We start from the raw sequence: 12,845 nt of genomic DNA, 5'->3' as shown, positions 1-12,845 counted from the left end.
AGGCAGTCTGTGTGGCTGTGATGGAGAAGCAGGTACTGCAAGGTGACAATTAGATTCAGAATTGAAAGCTTTACGAGTATAGACGATAGAATGGATGGAGAGGTTTTTGGTGGTGGACACAGGGTCTGTCTCTCTCATTCCAATTTTTTTTCATTAGTAACCTGAATGAGGATATTCAAGTTTCAAACATGAAGATCAGGAGAGCTATAAATTGGATTCAGAATTCCAAAGGATCTAATATAGGTGGGGAAATGGTCAAGTGCAAAAAGATGAAATCTGTTCAAGACCAGTAAAAAAATCCTGCATTTATCTACAACACAACGACATCAGCCAAGCAGCAGACAACTGCTTGTATACAGTTCAGGGTGGTCCAACTTGGCTGCAGGTTTTAATCTACAAGAGGAAGGATTTGTAGTTACCGCTACACTTTATGGGAGCCAGCAGTTTTGGCGAAGTGGCCTGAGGAGCTTGCACGACACAGCTTCCAGGTGGCGGTCTGGCCACCCTGGAGGACTGGGCTAGTTCTTGGTGCCCCCTCCCCCACCTGAGGTCCTGACTAGGAGGTGAGGGGCTGGGGCCCACAGATAGAAGAAATGGATACTGGATCTAGGGATGCTGGTCTGGAGCCATGACGGAAGCACAGCCTCAGATTACAAGTGGAAATCGGGCAGGTGGAAGAGACGATGGTTAAGGGTGCAAGGTTTGGAGTCGGCTGGTTTCAGATTCTGTACCAGCACTTCTTAGCACCCACCTCTCAAAGCATCAAGTCTCCGTCTGGGAAATGGGGATAACAATTGGACTTACTCCCTCGTTGGCCAGAAGGATGTAAAGCACTCACCCAGGGAGCACTCAGTAATGGGAGCTATTAATGTCCCTCTGAACTGGGTGGAAGGGGAGACTTCAGCCATCAGAGCTGCCCATCGACGGAGCGTGGAGAAGAAATTTCCCCTGTCCCCGAGGTGGAGGAGCCCCAGTTCCCAGAGTGCAGGTTGGAATTCTGCTGAGCAAAGAGCTTTTGGGGAGGAAGCCCCAATGGATTAGATGGTTATGTCTGCCATCCTAGTTTATACTTAGACATGGGCAGCTGCTAGATCCTGGTGTGGACCTGTGTTGTGTGTGTGTTGCTGGGGGAGGTGGCAAGTGGAAGGTCCAGTGAGAGAAGGCCCACTCACCCGTCCTAAAGGACCAGGCCTACTGACTGCAGACAGCAAGACCTGATCTACCTTTCACATACTTGCTCCTTGAAGTCTTTGCAAGGCCCCTTATCTTCTGGGCGAGAATGGGCTGCTTGGAAGGCACTCATGCGGAGTTCCAGCTGAGCCGGCAAGTGGCCCACCTGCAGTGTGGACACAGCTGGGCTGGGGGCACAGCTCCGGCCTGAGGCCTCAGTTCTGAGCACCCGCTGACCCCACTGTGATGCCGGCTGTCCTGAGCTACCGCACTGGGTGAGAGAGGGGACCGTGGATTATCTGTCCTTTGCATTCTACCCTCTAGCTACTTCCAGAAAGCATTTAAGGAAGCAGAGGTGCAGGGATAAGAGACCAGGTCAGGCCCACCAAGCAGGTAACCGGAACCTTTAATTTTATTATGTGGAATGCTTAATGCAGAGTTAATAGGGGCTGGAGTACCTAGCAGAGGGGAGGGGGTGCAGAGGGAGCTACTGAGATAAATAAGAGGGGGGGCAGTAATGAGTTACATGTGGACTTGGGGGCGGAGGGCTGCAGAATAGGAAAATGGGGGCAGAAGAGAGCTACATACTTTATTCAAATACCACTGGGAGGCAAAGGGCGAAAGGCCAGGGCAGCATGTACATGTCAGGAGTTTAGTGTCTTCAGCCTGCTGCCAGCAACCAGGGTGCTGGGCCCTGGGTCTCCCTCTGGAGCCGAGGGTTTGGGCCTGAGCAGCTCTAACTCTCTGGGAAGCCCAAGGAGCTGGGGCTGAGAGCGCAAGGACCACAGAGCCTGGGGAGGTTGGGGGACGGGGGCTGGTGGGAGCCGGGAGGAAGGCTCTGTGAATTGTCTCCGAATCCTTTCCTGGGGTCCCGGCCTCCTCACGTCCTGGGTGTGCCTCAAAGTAGAGAGGTTGTCCTGGAGTGGGACCTGGGCCCTTTTGCTCCATTAGACAAAGAACGAGTTTATTGGCACCGAAATGGATCTGAGGGCCTCTGTGCCAATTCCTTCCTGTGTTCAGGAGGGCAGGGGGCACTGAAGGGTTGAGGAGACCTCCCTCTGAGCTCCCATCCCACCCCACTCCCTTGAGGCGGTTCAAAGCTATCCTCAGCGCCCCGCACCCAGGGGCAGAGGGAGCCCCAGTAGTCCCTGACACAGGTTTCTGGTTGGCCGCGCTCTTAAGACACGTGGCCTGGGTGCACGGGTTAGGTCAGACCCCCATTCCTCGCGGAAGAGGAAACACAGGCACAGGGGTGGCCAGGCCTCCGATTCCCATCCGACCGACCCTGGGTGCTTCACCCTCCCAGAGGAGGGTAGGCGGGGCCTGCTCAGATCCTGGGATCGAGGGTCATTCCTTGGGGGGAAGGTACAGCCCCTCATTTTTCGGTTTAGGGGCAACAAACTACCTCCTTCTCCTCTGCCCAGCCGAGTAGCCCAGGGCTGTGCCTGGGCCGGAGCCTGGGTAGGACGGGGTGGGGTCATCAAAGGCAGTGAGCCAGACAGAAGGCCTTCCCCTCAGCTGTCAGCCTCTGCAGCCTCCTCCTCTGCCGCCACCGGGCCTGAGATGGGCGAGGAACAGGGCGCGAGGGCTGGGGGAAGGGGCAGGGCAAGACGGGTGGTGACGGGGGTGGGGAGCCCCCCCTCTATGGCCGGGACAGCGTCGTATATACCGGCTGCTCCCAGTGTGTGGGGCTATGGGACTGGGGCCCTGAGGGGCTGGGGTCAGAGATGGCCGTGTAGAGGGGCCGCTGCGAGGGCCCCATGTAGGAGAAGGCCGAGTAGAGGCCGGAGGTCTGGCCCGAGTGGCCATAATAGGGTCCTGAGGGCTGATGGTCAGAGTAGTCAAACTGGGGGCGGGAGATGGAGGGGAAGGCGGAGCCGTAGTGGGGCAGACTGAGGGAGGTGTAGGCGATCTGCGAGGTGGACGGCTGGTCGGTGTAGTGCGGGGGCCCCTGGGGCCCCGCGGTCTCCGTCTTCACCTGGGCTTTGGCGTCCACGCCAGGCGGCGAGACCGTGGGCAGAGCCACGCCTGGAGGCTTGGAGATCCAGGCAGAGTGTCCGCTGGCCACAGCCAGGGCGCTGCCCAGCCCATAGCCAGCTGCCGAGTAGCCGCCCACGTGGCCCGGGTGCCCGTTGGGCGGCAGGTACTGGTCCAACTCGGCCACGTCGAAGGTCTCCATGTTGGACATTACCTCATGGCTGATCTCGCCGATGTCCACATTGCCGAAGTCGATGTGAGGCTTCCCGCCCTCCCCCAGGGAGCGCCCATCCCGCTTGGGGTCTGCCTTGCCCGATTGCAGCTCTGTCTTTGGGGTGGTCGGAGGGGTGGGCGGGCCATGGCTCTGGCCTAGAGGGCGAAGGGAGACACACAGAGAGAGAGAGAGGAAGCAGGAACCGAGGTCAGCGGCTGATGGTTCACTTTTCAGATGCGATGCCTCTGGGAGGCTGAGGACCCATCACGGCATGGCCTTGTACGTTTTAATGTGTTCGGGGTGGCCTGCGGTGGTGTTTGGCTATGTCCAGTCATTTACAAAATTCCTCAGTCCTAGGAATGAGTCTTTCTCCTACCAGGATAGGACTCCCCTCTCTCGCCCCCGCCCCCTCCCAGAGAGGCCTGCTTCATTTTGAGCAAGTTTCCATTGTCCCCATTGGAAGGTTCTTCCTCACACCAGCTGAAGTCGGCTGCCCTCCTGTGCTCCTCAGCTGTGCAGCCCGATGGGGTCTGGCCCGTAGGCCCCGGCTTGCCCGCTCTCTCTTAAGCACACTTGGCCTCTGCTGGTTGCCCGCCCTGCTCACCTCTCAAGCCCTTATCACTTTGGCTGGCTCATCTGCACACCTCCGCCACCCCGGGCCCCGAATGGCGACGTGTCGCCTCCCACCCCATCCCTCCACCCAAGGCCACCTCAAGTGCCCTTTATTCAAGGAAACCTTCCCTCCCACCCGGCGCCCCCGACCACGCTCTCAGCTCCCATCACGCACCGCGCGGCCCACTATCCCTCCAGTTGCCTTCTCCCTGCCCTTCCAGGAAAGTACAGACATGAGTGACCTGTGCTACTGCGTTCCTTCGTCTGCCCATTTGCCCTTTCCCAGGTCCATTCAGCAAACACTTAGGGGGCACCGCTAAGTGCCAGACACGGTTGCCAGGCATAGGGGAATACAAACAAGTCAAATGGTTCCTGGCTGCACAAGCTCCTGGTCTTGGGGTGGGGTGTCCAGGGATGCACCCAGGGCTGGAGGGCAGTATCACAGGTGCTGTGGTGAGGGATGGGTGAAGGGCTCAGGAGACCAGCGGAGGAAGCGCTCACCCTGCCCTGGGGACGTGGGGAAGGGCTTGGGGAGGAGGAGTAGCGGGGCTGTTTATGGGGAAGAGAAAGCCAGGCCCACGGTAATAGAGTGAGCTGGTTCTGTGCACGGTCCAGGGTCTTGTGTGTGTATACCCCCGAATCTCCGAAGCAGTGTGAGGGAGGGATGGCTGGACGGGGGATCCCGTTGGATAGAGAACGTGTTCATGGTCTAGCAAGCCAGGCGTTCCTTGAGGGCAGGCCTGTGCTGCCTCCATCAGACCAGAGGCAGTGCTGAGTCCTATGCTGGCCAAGGTGTCTGGACTTGGAGTAATTCTTGCTCTGTCACTGTGTGACCCTGGGCAGACCCCCTATCTTCCCTTATCAGTTTCCTTATCAGTAAAATAGAGATGATACCAAGCAGTTGAGGACATGGCCTCCTTCTGGAAGCTTTCCTTGACCAGAGTCTGGTGGGCAGCTGGATATTTTTGCAGACTGACTAGGGGGACAGGGGGGTGACTCCTCCCCAGAGGTCATGCTCCCTCTGGGTCTTGCATGGGCTTCACGTGCCCTTGATTCTTCCTGTACTTAATTCACGTGCTTTCATCACTGCTCATCCCTCTATAGAATGTGGGCTCCTGAGGGACCAGGGACCATGGGAAGCAACAGGAGGCTCCAGGGACCGTGGCGTCTCGTTTGGACGCCTGATGTCTGCTTCCAGGTCTGGCACAAAGGACTTGGAGTGTGTCTTCTGAAGGCAGAGCTCTGCTCACTGACACTGGCCATGTGCTTGGCCCCAAGCACAGTGTCCTGTACGCTACAAGCACAAGGGATGTAGCTATCGTGCCAGCAGAGGCCCTGGAGCCCTCAGCTACATGACAAGTTACCCTCAGTTTTCTGTAGAGTCTACTCTGTAGCATGAGGGTGATTTGCCACACAGCTGAGGTCTGAGTGCAGGCAGTGTGGCTGCCTCATCACAGTTTAGACGGATTGAATGAGCTAACACACACAAAGCAAGTAGCACAGAGACCAGCACACAGTAAGTGCTCAATTAACGTTAGCTGTGCTCATCACCCGGAGAAGGCAATGGCACCCCACTCCAGTACACTTGCCTGGAAAATCCCATGGATGGAGGAGCCTGGTGGGCTGCAGTCCATGGGGTTGCTAAGAGTCAGACACAACTGAGCAACTTCACTTTCACTTTTTCACTTTCATGCATTGGAGAAGGAAATGGCAGCCCACTCCAGTGTTCTTGCCTGGAGAATCCCAGGGACGGGGGAGCCTGGTGGGCTGACGTCTATGGGGTCACACAGAGTCGGACACGACTGAAGCGACTTAGCAGCAGCAGCAGCAGCGCTCATCACCAATGAGAACGAAACAGGATGCCCTGCCTCTGGCTCCTCCAGGCCATGTGCTCAATGTCACATGCCGTGTCTCCCCCGTCAGACTGGGGGAAAGGCAACGCGCTGTCCTCCATCTGCCCTCCTGTTTCTCAGAATCGTCCTGTCCCACCTTTCTCTGGTGTAACTGGCCCACTGGCCTCCTTCACGGGTCTGTTCACCCCGAACCAGTGCCCCTCCTAGCAGTCCTGGCCACAGCCCTCTTGCCCAGCCGCCTCCCCTGACCCCTGAACCCCCTCTGAACTGCCACTGGGCCCCTGCAGCCCAGCTGGGCCACGACTCAGCCGGGCCAGCCCTTCCCTTAGCCTCGGGTCTCAGGTCCTCCCACCCTTTGCCTCTCCCCGCTGCCCACAGCCTCCTCCCACCCGAGCTCCCAGCCCCAGGCTCACCCGAGGGGTGCTCAGGGTTTCCGTCTGACATCGGGGAGCCCTCGCCCGGGTGCCGATGGTCCAGGTGGGCGCTCTTGTAGTGGGCCTGAATGGCGGCCGCGCCGCCCTGCTCAGCCTCCCCGCCTGGGCACTCCGACTCTCCCTGGGCCGCCTTCCCGTTCTTCCGTCTCCGCGGCTGGTACTTGTAATCTGGGTGGTCCTTCTTGTGCTGCATCCGCAGCCGCTCGGCCTCCTCAATGAAGGGGCGCTTGTCGCTCTCGTTCAGTAGCCTGGGGTGGGGTGGTTGGGGTGGGGGAGACAGCAGAGGGGCCACTGTGAGCGCCTGCCCTGGAAGAAACGAGGCCTGGGGGCTGGGGAGCCTGGCGGGCAGGGTCCCGGCTGGGAGTTGTGCTGCCTGGTCTAGGGACTGGAGATGTGAGCCTAAGGCACCACAGCCTCCGAGAGCAGCCATCTCTGCCCCCAAACCTCTCAGGGGCTGGGTTGTGAGAGAAGAACCAGCCTGCCACTCCAGGCAGTCCCTGAGGATAGGGTTAGAATAGAGCTTACAATAGAGCTTCCTTCAGTTTGAAAAGTGAAAGTGAAGTCGCTCAGTCGTGTCCGACTCTTTGCGACCCCATGGGCTATAGCCTACCAGGTTCCTCCGTCCACGGGATTTTCCAGGCAAGAGTACTGGAGTGGGTTGCCATTGCCTTCTCCAGGAGATCTTCCCGACCCAGGGATTGAACTAGGGATTGAGCCTGGGTCTCCCACATTGTAGGCAGATGCTTTACTGTCTGAGCCACCAAAAACTCTTTCTTCAAAGCTGTCTGCAAGTGGAGCTGGCTGCCTCGTTAGTGGGTGAGCTCCCTGGAACTGGAGATGTGCAAACAGAAGCGGCAAGGTGAAGGGGGAGAGCCCAGTGTCTGTTACTTCCTAGCTGTGTGACCGTGGGCAAGTCACTTCTCTGAGCTTTAGTTTCTTCACCTATAGAACGAGGATAATACCTACTTCCAGGTGTGGGAGTGGCCAGGATAATGGCTGTGAAGCCCTGTGCATGGGACCTGGGGATTGGGGGGGGGTGGGGGTGCAGCACCTCGAGAAACAGGTACAATTCTAACGCTGCCTGTGAGGTGGTGGGCAAGAGGACCTGCGGTGGAACCCCTCAACTCTGGAATCATTTTTGTGAATTCCAGCGTGGTGGGGCCGAGGGGGGCAGGATGCGTGTGCCCCTCACTACGTACGGACCCCCACCTCAAGGGGAGATCGTATCTCCTTGTTGAGGGAGTGAAAGAAGGTAAAGGAAGCTCCTGTCTTCCGAGACCCTAGATGGGGGCATTCAGACCCTCTTCCAGTCTGAGCCCAGCCAGTGGAACGCAGCCCCTGCAGACCATACGCCCACCCACCTGACTCCAGCCAGGGCTGGGGCCGCAGGGAAGCTCAGGGCTGGACTGCCCCTGGTGAGGAAGGCAGGAAAGATGCCTTGAAGAGGGGCTCAGGGGGAAGAAACAGATTCCTAGATCCCCAGACATAAGGGACTCTCCAGAAGCAGCTCTGTCCTTTAGCCCAAAGGGCCTCTCTCTCCAGCTGCCCCCTACACCCCCCTCTCCCGTGGGTGCCCTCTTCACCCAGTCAGGAGAAGGCAGGGCCCTCCCTGCCCAGGATGGGAGGGGGTGGTCATACCAGGCACCTCCTAGCGGGCAGCGGCATTCCTCTCCAGCTTAGCCTGCTCGGCTGCCCTCGCCCCGGGCCGCGGCCCAGCCCAGCCCAGCCCAGCTCTTTCCAAGGGCCCCTCTAGCTGAGTAATGGGATGGGGACCCCAGACCATCAGGGGCTGGGAGTGGGATGCAGCCCTTCTCACCCAAGCTGTGCCCTCTCCCCCGCCCCCAGCCAGCCCAGGGTAGGTGGGGCAGGCCCAAAGGTGGGTGCCTGGTGAGGAGGGGAGATGGCACGTGGGGGTGCCTCAACCAGCTGTGGCCCTGGCACAGAGGCTCCTAGGATGGCAGGGGACCCTGCACTCCCTCTCCACCCCAAACCTTCCCTGTGCCCTCTGCCCACTGGCAACCGGATGTGAATCTGAAAGAAAATGGCAGGGGGCACGGAGTGCGAGCCGGGGCACAGGCTAGAAGAGAGGAAGACTCCAACTTGCACCCGTCGGCGCCTCCCAGCGCTAGTTCCCAGCACCCTAACTTGGAGAGAAACCTACCTGGGGGGTGGGTGTGGGGTCTGCCAGCCCCAACCCCAGTCCTAACTTGAGCCCAACGCCAACCTCACCCCCAAACCCAACCCCAGCCGCACCCAGACCTTCAGCTTCAGCTCTGTTCAGGCTCTTCCCTGACCCCAAACCCGTCCTCCCCCACCACAAAAACCCAATCCCAAATTTCATCTTGACTGCAGCACTAGCCCTCGGTCACCACAGCTCTAACTACAAACCTTGTTTGGTCTTCACCTCTGGGTCTCCAAGGTCTGGAACAGGGAGGGGCAAGGGGTGGGCTGGCTCCCCACCCAAACTGGAATCCCCAATTGGTGGGGGGGTGCTTCCACAGTAGGGCACACTGGCTCTGCCCCACCTGCTGCTGTGGGGGCTCACCTAAGGGTCTAGGGAGGTTCCAGCCTGTGACCCCACCTTTCCTGTCTCTTGGTTCTAATTATTCTCCCCAGGCGGGTCAATCAATACACTGCCCCCCCAGCGCCATGAGATCAACATCTAACAGGCCTTTCCTGGGCGGGCACTGAAGGGCAGCAGTTGAAGGTTAGCAGCTGGCACATTCCCCAGGCCACTTGCGAGCCAGGGCCTGGATGCTGGTGTGTCTGACTGACCCCCTTCCAGCATCCCACACAATCTGCATGTCTTTCTCTTTTCAGGTATAGGGCCTCTGATTGCCAGTTCTACCCAGCTAGCCATCCGCCTTCTGGATAGCCTGAGATTCATGAGACGGTGGAGGGGCGGGGCGCACAGATTTCAGGAGAAGCCCCTGGAGAGGTGGGCTAGCTTAATCCAGTCCAGAGGTCTCCGGGGTCCCCACCCAAGATCATGTAGCCCACTCCCTGTTGGCATAGCCTTTGATCCTTGTCACTGTCTGGTCACCCTCCCACTGCTGGGTTGGGTCCTGAGTAAGCAGTGCCTGCTTTCCTGGTTGTGCCCCCTCCCACTCAGGTTGGCCCCTGGGGATCACCTTGGGCCCCTGTGCACGCAGCCTGAGGTGAGGGGTGGTCAGGAACAAGTCCCTTGAGGGAGCCCAACGTGGGGTTCTGGGCTGGGGAACAGGGACAGACAGGGACAACAGAGGCTCCAACCTTAAATCCTTGGCAACAGCTTGGGGGAAAGGTGGGGGGTGTCCATCCTCGCTTTGATGCTCTTACTGGGCTTACACTGTGGTCTGCTCATGGTGCCTAAGGCCTGTTCCGTCTGCCTGTCTGCCTCCCTCCTGGTTCTCTGTCTCTCACTTGCTTGTCTCTGTCCCATGGCACCAAGGGTCCTGGCTTGGGCTAAACCCTGCCACGATGTGGATGGACCTTGGGCAGAGGAGCTGGCTTCAACCTCTGATCCTGGGCAAGGCTAGACCCTCTGAGTCCATGCAGCAGTTTGACCACTGAGCCCAGGGCCTGCTGGGGTGAGCCGAGTGCTGAGGGGGGAGGGGAAGAAGCACCAGGCCTTTAGCAGGCCTAGGGGGCTGGATGCGAATTCCTCTCGGTCTCTTGGGGGCTTTCCTGCTCCTTGCACCACCTTAAGCCTTTGGCCTTCTAGGCCAAGCTCCACTGTGTTGGGGCTGGCAAGGGGAGGGGTGGCAGGCTCCCCTGACACTTTCTGCAGCTTGGATGCTCCTCATTCCTGCTCTCCTCTGCCCTCACCCCACAACCTCCTGATCGTGTCTTAGAGGGGAGGGGTGACCCACTTCTGTCACCAAGGATAGTGTGTAGGAAGACCACTGGCCGAAGCGTCAGGAGACCTGGTTCTGGCCCTGGCTCCGCCACCAGCTGTTACATGGCCTGAGCGGTCCCTCTGCCTTCCTGGGCCTATCTCATGGACAATCTAGTGGGGAATCAGGTAACCTCTGCAGACTCTCACCTTCTGGAGCCCCTGTTCTCTTTCTGAGCTGCCCGGGACTTCTTAGGGGGTGGGGGGTGCCGTTGCCCTGGTCAACAACATATTCAAAAGGGAGCAGCCTAAACCCCAGACCAGAGGTGAGGCCAACTTCCTTCTCAGGGGCATGTTTTCCCCCCAAAGTTTGAGCTGCTTCCAGAGAACCTGGGACTCTGAGGGACCCTGGGTAGGAAAGGGGCCAGCCTTTCCTCCTGGCCAGGGCTCTCAGCTCCAGGGCTGGAGGGGTAGGAGGTTACTCAATCCTGGGTGGGGCCCTGGAAAGGAAGATGGCGCCTGGACTGGGAGAGGGAGGGAGGGGAAGAGACCAGCCTGGCAGCTCTGGGACCCGGTGGGAGGGGGAGTCTCCTCTCCACGTGTCCCCCTTCCCTGGGGGGGATGAAGAAGCCCTGGGCCTGAAGGAGGGGTGCTCAGAAGGGTGCAGAGGAGGAGGCTGGGGTAGGACAGGGACCTGCAGCGGTCGGCTTGGCCTCCATCCCTCACCCTTTCAAAGACCCGGACCTGAATTCCTTGTCAGCCCCCATCTCAGCCTTGCAGTTCTCCACCTGGCTGCCTCAGTTTCCCTGCCTCTCCAGCCAGGCCTTCAGTTCTTTCACAGACGTTTCCCTCGCATCCCCCTTGACCCTGGGGCAGCGGCACCCTTGAGTGGCACCTGCGGAAATGGGGTTAGTGGACGACTATGGTGTGGATGCCTCCACCAGCCTTCCCTCCCTTCCACCTTCACTCTCGCACACCCCGCCCAGAAGCCCAGGCCCCAGCTCCTGCCACCGGCAGAATTCCAACCGCGAGGGGGCGCCTTCCAGCCCACTGCCCGGGCTGGGGAGCGGGGCCTAGGCCGCTGGAGACAGGCGCGAGAGCAACCCCAAGGGGTGCCGGGGGAAGGGCGGGCCCGATGCTCTCAGCTGGCCGTCCAGTCCCATCGAGGAGGCGGCTGCCCCAGGAGAAGGGCCCAGGCCGTGAGCGCCTCGCCCCATTCCACCCGCAGGTAGAGGGCCCGGGTAGAGGGCCCTGAGGGAGCTCTCCGGAGGCGGGTCGGGGGCGCTCACCTCCAGAGCTTGCCCAGCGTCTTGCTGAGCTCGGCGTTGTGCAGGTGCGGGTACTGGTCGGCCAGCTTCCTGCGCGCCGCCTGCGCCCACACCATGAAGGCGTTCATGGGCCGCTTGACGTGCGGCTTGCTCTTGCTGGCGCCGTTGACGCGCACCGGCATGGGCACCAGAGTCCAGTCGTAGCCGCTGAGCACCTGGCTGACGGCCTCGCGGATGCACACGGGGAACTTATCATCGTCTGCCTCGCCGTCCTGCTGTTCCTTTTTGACCTTGCCCAGCTCGCCGGGCCCCGGGCTAGCTCGCAGGCCCGAGCCGCCGCCGCCGCCGCCGCCGCCGTCGGGCCCCAGCGAGGGCGCGCTCCCCGGGGACAGGCAGCGCGGCTCCTCGGAGCCCACGGGGCTCAGCTCCACCTCGGACAGGTCCTGCTCCTCTGCCATGTCGCCCCCGGCCGCCGCCGCCGCCGCCGCCGCCTCGGCCGCCTCCCCGGGGCCCGCCGCCGGGTTCCTGGCGAAGAGTCCAACGCTCACCTGGACGACGGGAAGGAGGGCGCGATGGGCGTCCTGCGCGCAGCCCCGACGGCGGCCCGGCACGCGACTCAGGCACAGTCCCAAGGTGGGGCCGGCAGGCTGCCCCTAAACCCACCGCAGCCCCTGGGGCCCGCGCACATGCCAAACCCGGTCTCGGCCTCTTAGCTCCCGCCTCCATGTCTCCCCCCACCTGGTTCCAACCGCCTCTTGCTGTGGGTGGGTTCGGGTTTTTTTTTTTTTTAAAAAAACCTCCTCTTGGGTGGAGGTTTGTTGATGGAAAGGAAGAAAAACGGACTCTTTCTTCTGCTCTAATCCTGGCTCCTGGAATTTCCCACCTTTTCGCTCACCTTTCCTTCTTCCCTTCCGCCTGCCCCCCGACGGGGGACTAGAAGAGGAACTGGGCTGGGGGCAGACGCGGGTGTCAGCTTCTCTCAGCCCCATGCCCCCCCCTACGCCCCACCGCAGGGTCCCAGGCCTGGGCCCCGGGAAGGGAGGAGCGGGCTGCGCACTCACTCACCTCCTCGGACCTCTCCTCCAGTCTAGGGCTCGTCCTGAGGAAGTGGAAAACCGTGTCCCAAGGTGTGCGGTCCAGCTCGGGAGCTGGGGGTGGGGGACGCTGGTGGGCTGGTTGGGAGGGGCTGGGGGCCCCCGAGCCTCAGGCCACGGGCCTTGTCAGGACGGAGCCTGAATCCTCACCACCAACCACCCTGGCCGGACAGCCTGAGACTGACTGAGCGCTGAGCTGCTGCCGAGGGCTGGGGAAGGAAGGAGGGGGGAGAGGGGGAGGGGGAGGGGGAGGGGAGGGAGGGAAGGGCAGAAGGTGGAGCCTCCAGCGCTTTCCTTCATCCCCAACACTCTGGGCTCCTCCGCCAGGCCCCCCCCCACCCCAGCTCCCTGCGCTGCTGGCTGCCCCCAGGCCCATCCTGGGAAGGTGTAGGAGTGGGGGTGGTCAGGC

At 60.6% G+C, this 12,845-nt stretch overlaps 1 protein-coding gene across 1 annotated transcript; it reads right to left on the bottom strand.

The window, feature by feature from the left end:
• Positions 1-1,564: 1,564 nt before the first annotated feature.
• SOX10 (SRY-box transcription factor 10) lies at positions 1,565-12,635 on the bottom strand. The gene is made up of 4 exons (XM_006071366.4): positions 12,408-12,635; positions 11,364-11,890; positions 6,240-6,508; positions 1,565-3,516 (listed from the first exon to the last, which is right to left on the bottom strand). Exons 2-4 carry the CDS (start codon positions 11,798-11,800, stop codon positions 2,813-2,815), a joined length of 1,410 nt encoding a protein of 469 aa, XP_006071428.1. The 5' UTR covers positions 11,801-11,890; positions 12,408-12,635; the 3' UTR covers positions 1,565-2,812.
• Positions 12,636-12,845: the final 210 nt, after the last annotated feature.

The sequence above is a fragment of the Bubalus bubalis genome, chromosome 4 (assembly GCF_019923935.1).
Source record: "Bubalus bubalis isolate 160015118507 breed Murrah chromosome 4, NDDB_SH_1, whole genome shotgun sequence".
NCBI classification, from domain to species: domain Eukaryota; kingdom Metazoa; phylum Chordata; class Mammalia; order Artiodactyla; family Bovidae; genus Bubalus; species Bubalus bubalis.
Note: the sequence above shows the minus strand (reverse complement) of the source record. Positions and strands in the feature narration are given on the sequence as shown.

What these genes read in the sequence shown, in the direction of transcription:
- SOX10 (XM_006071366.4), bottom strand. Translation starts at nt 11,800, where the DNA reads ATGGCAGAGGAGCAGGACCTGTCCGAGGTGGAGCTGAGCCCCGTGGGC. An exon ending in ACGCTGGGCAAGCTCTGGAG is followed by an intron (nt 6,509 to 11,363) that starts GTGAGCGCCCCC and finishes ACCCCACCCCAG; the next exon opens with GCTACTGAACGAGAGCGACA. An exon ending in AAACCCTGAGCACCCCTCGG is followed by an intron (nt 3,517 to 6,239) that starts GTGAGCCTGGGG and finishes TTCGCCCTCTAG; the next exon opens with GCCAGAGCCATGGCCCGCCC.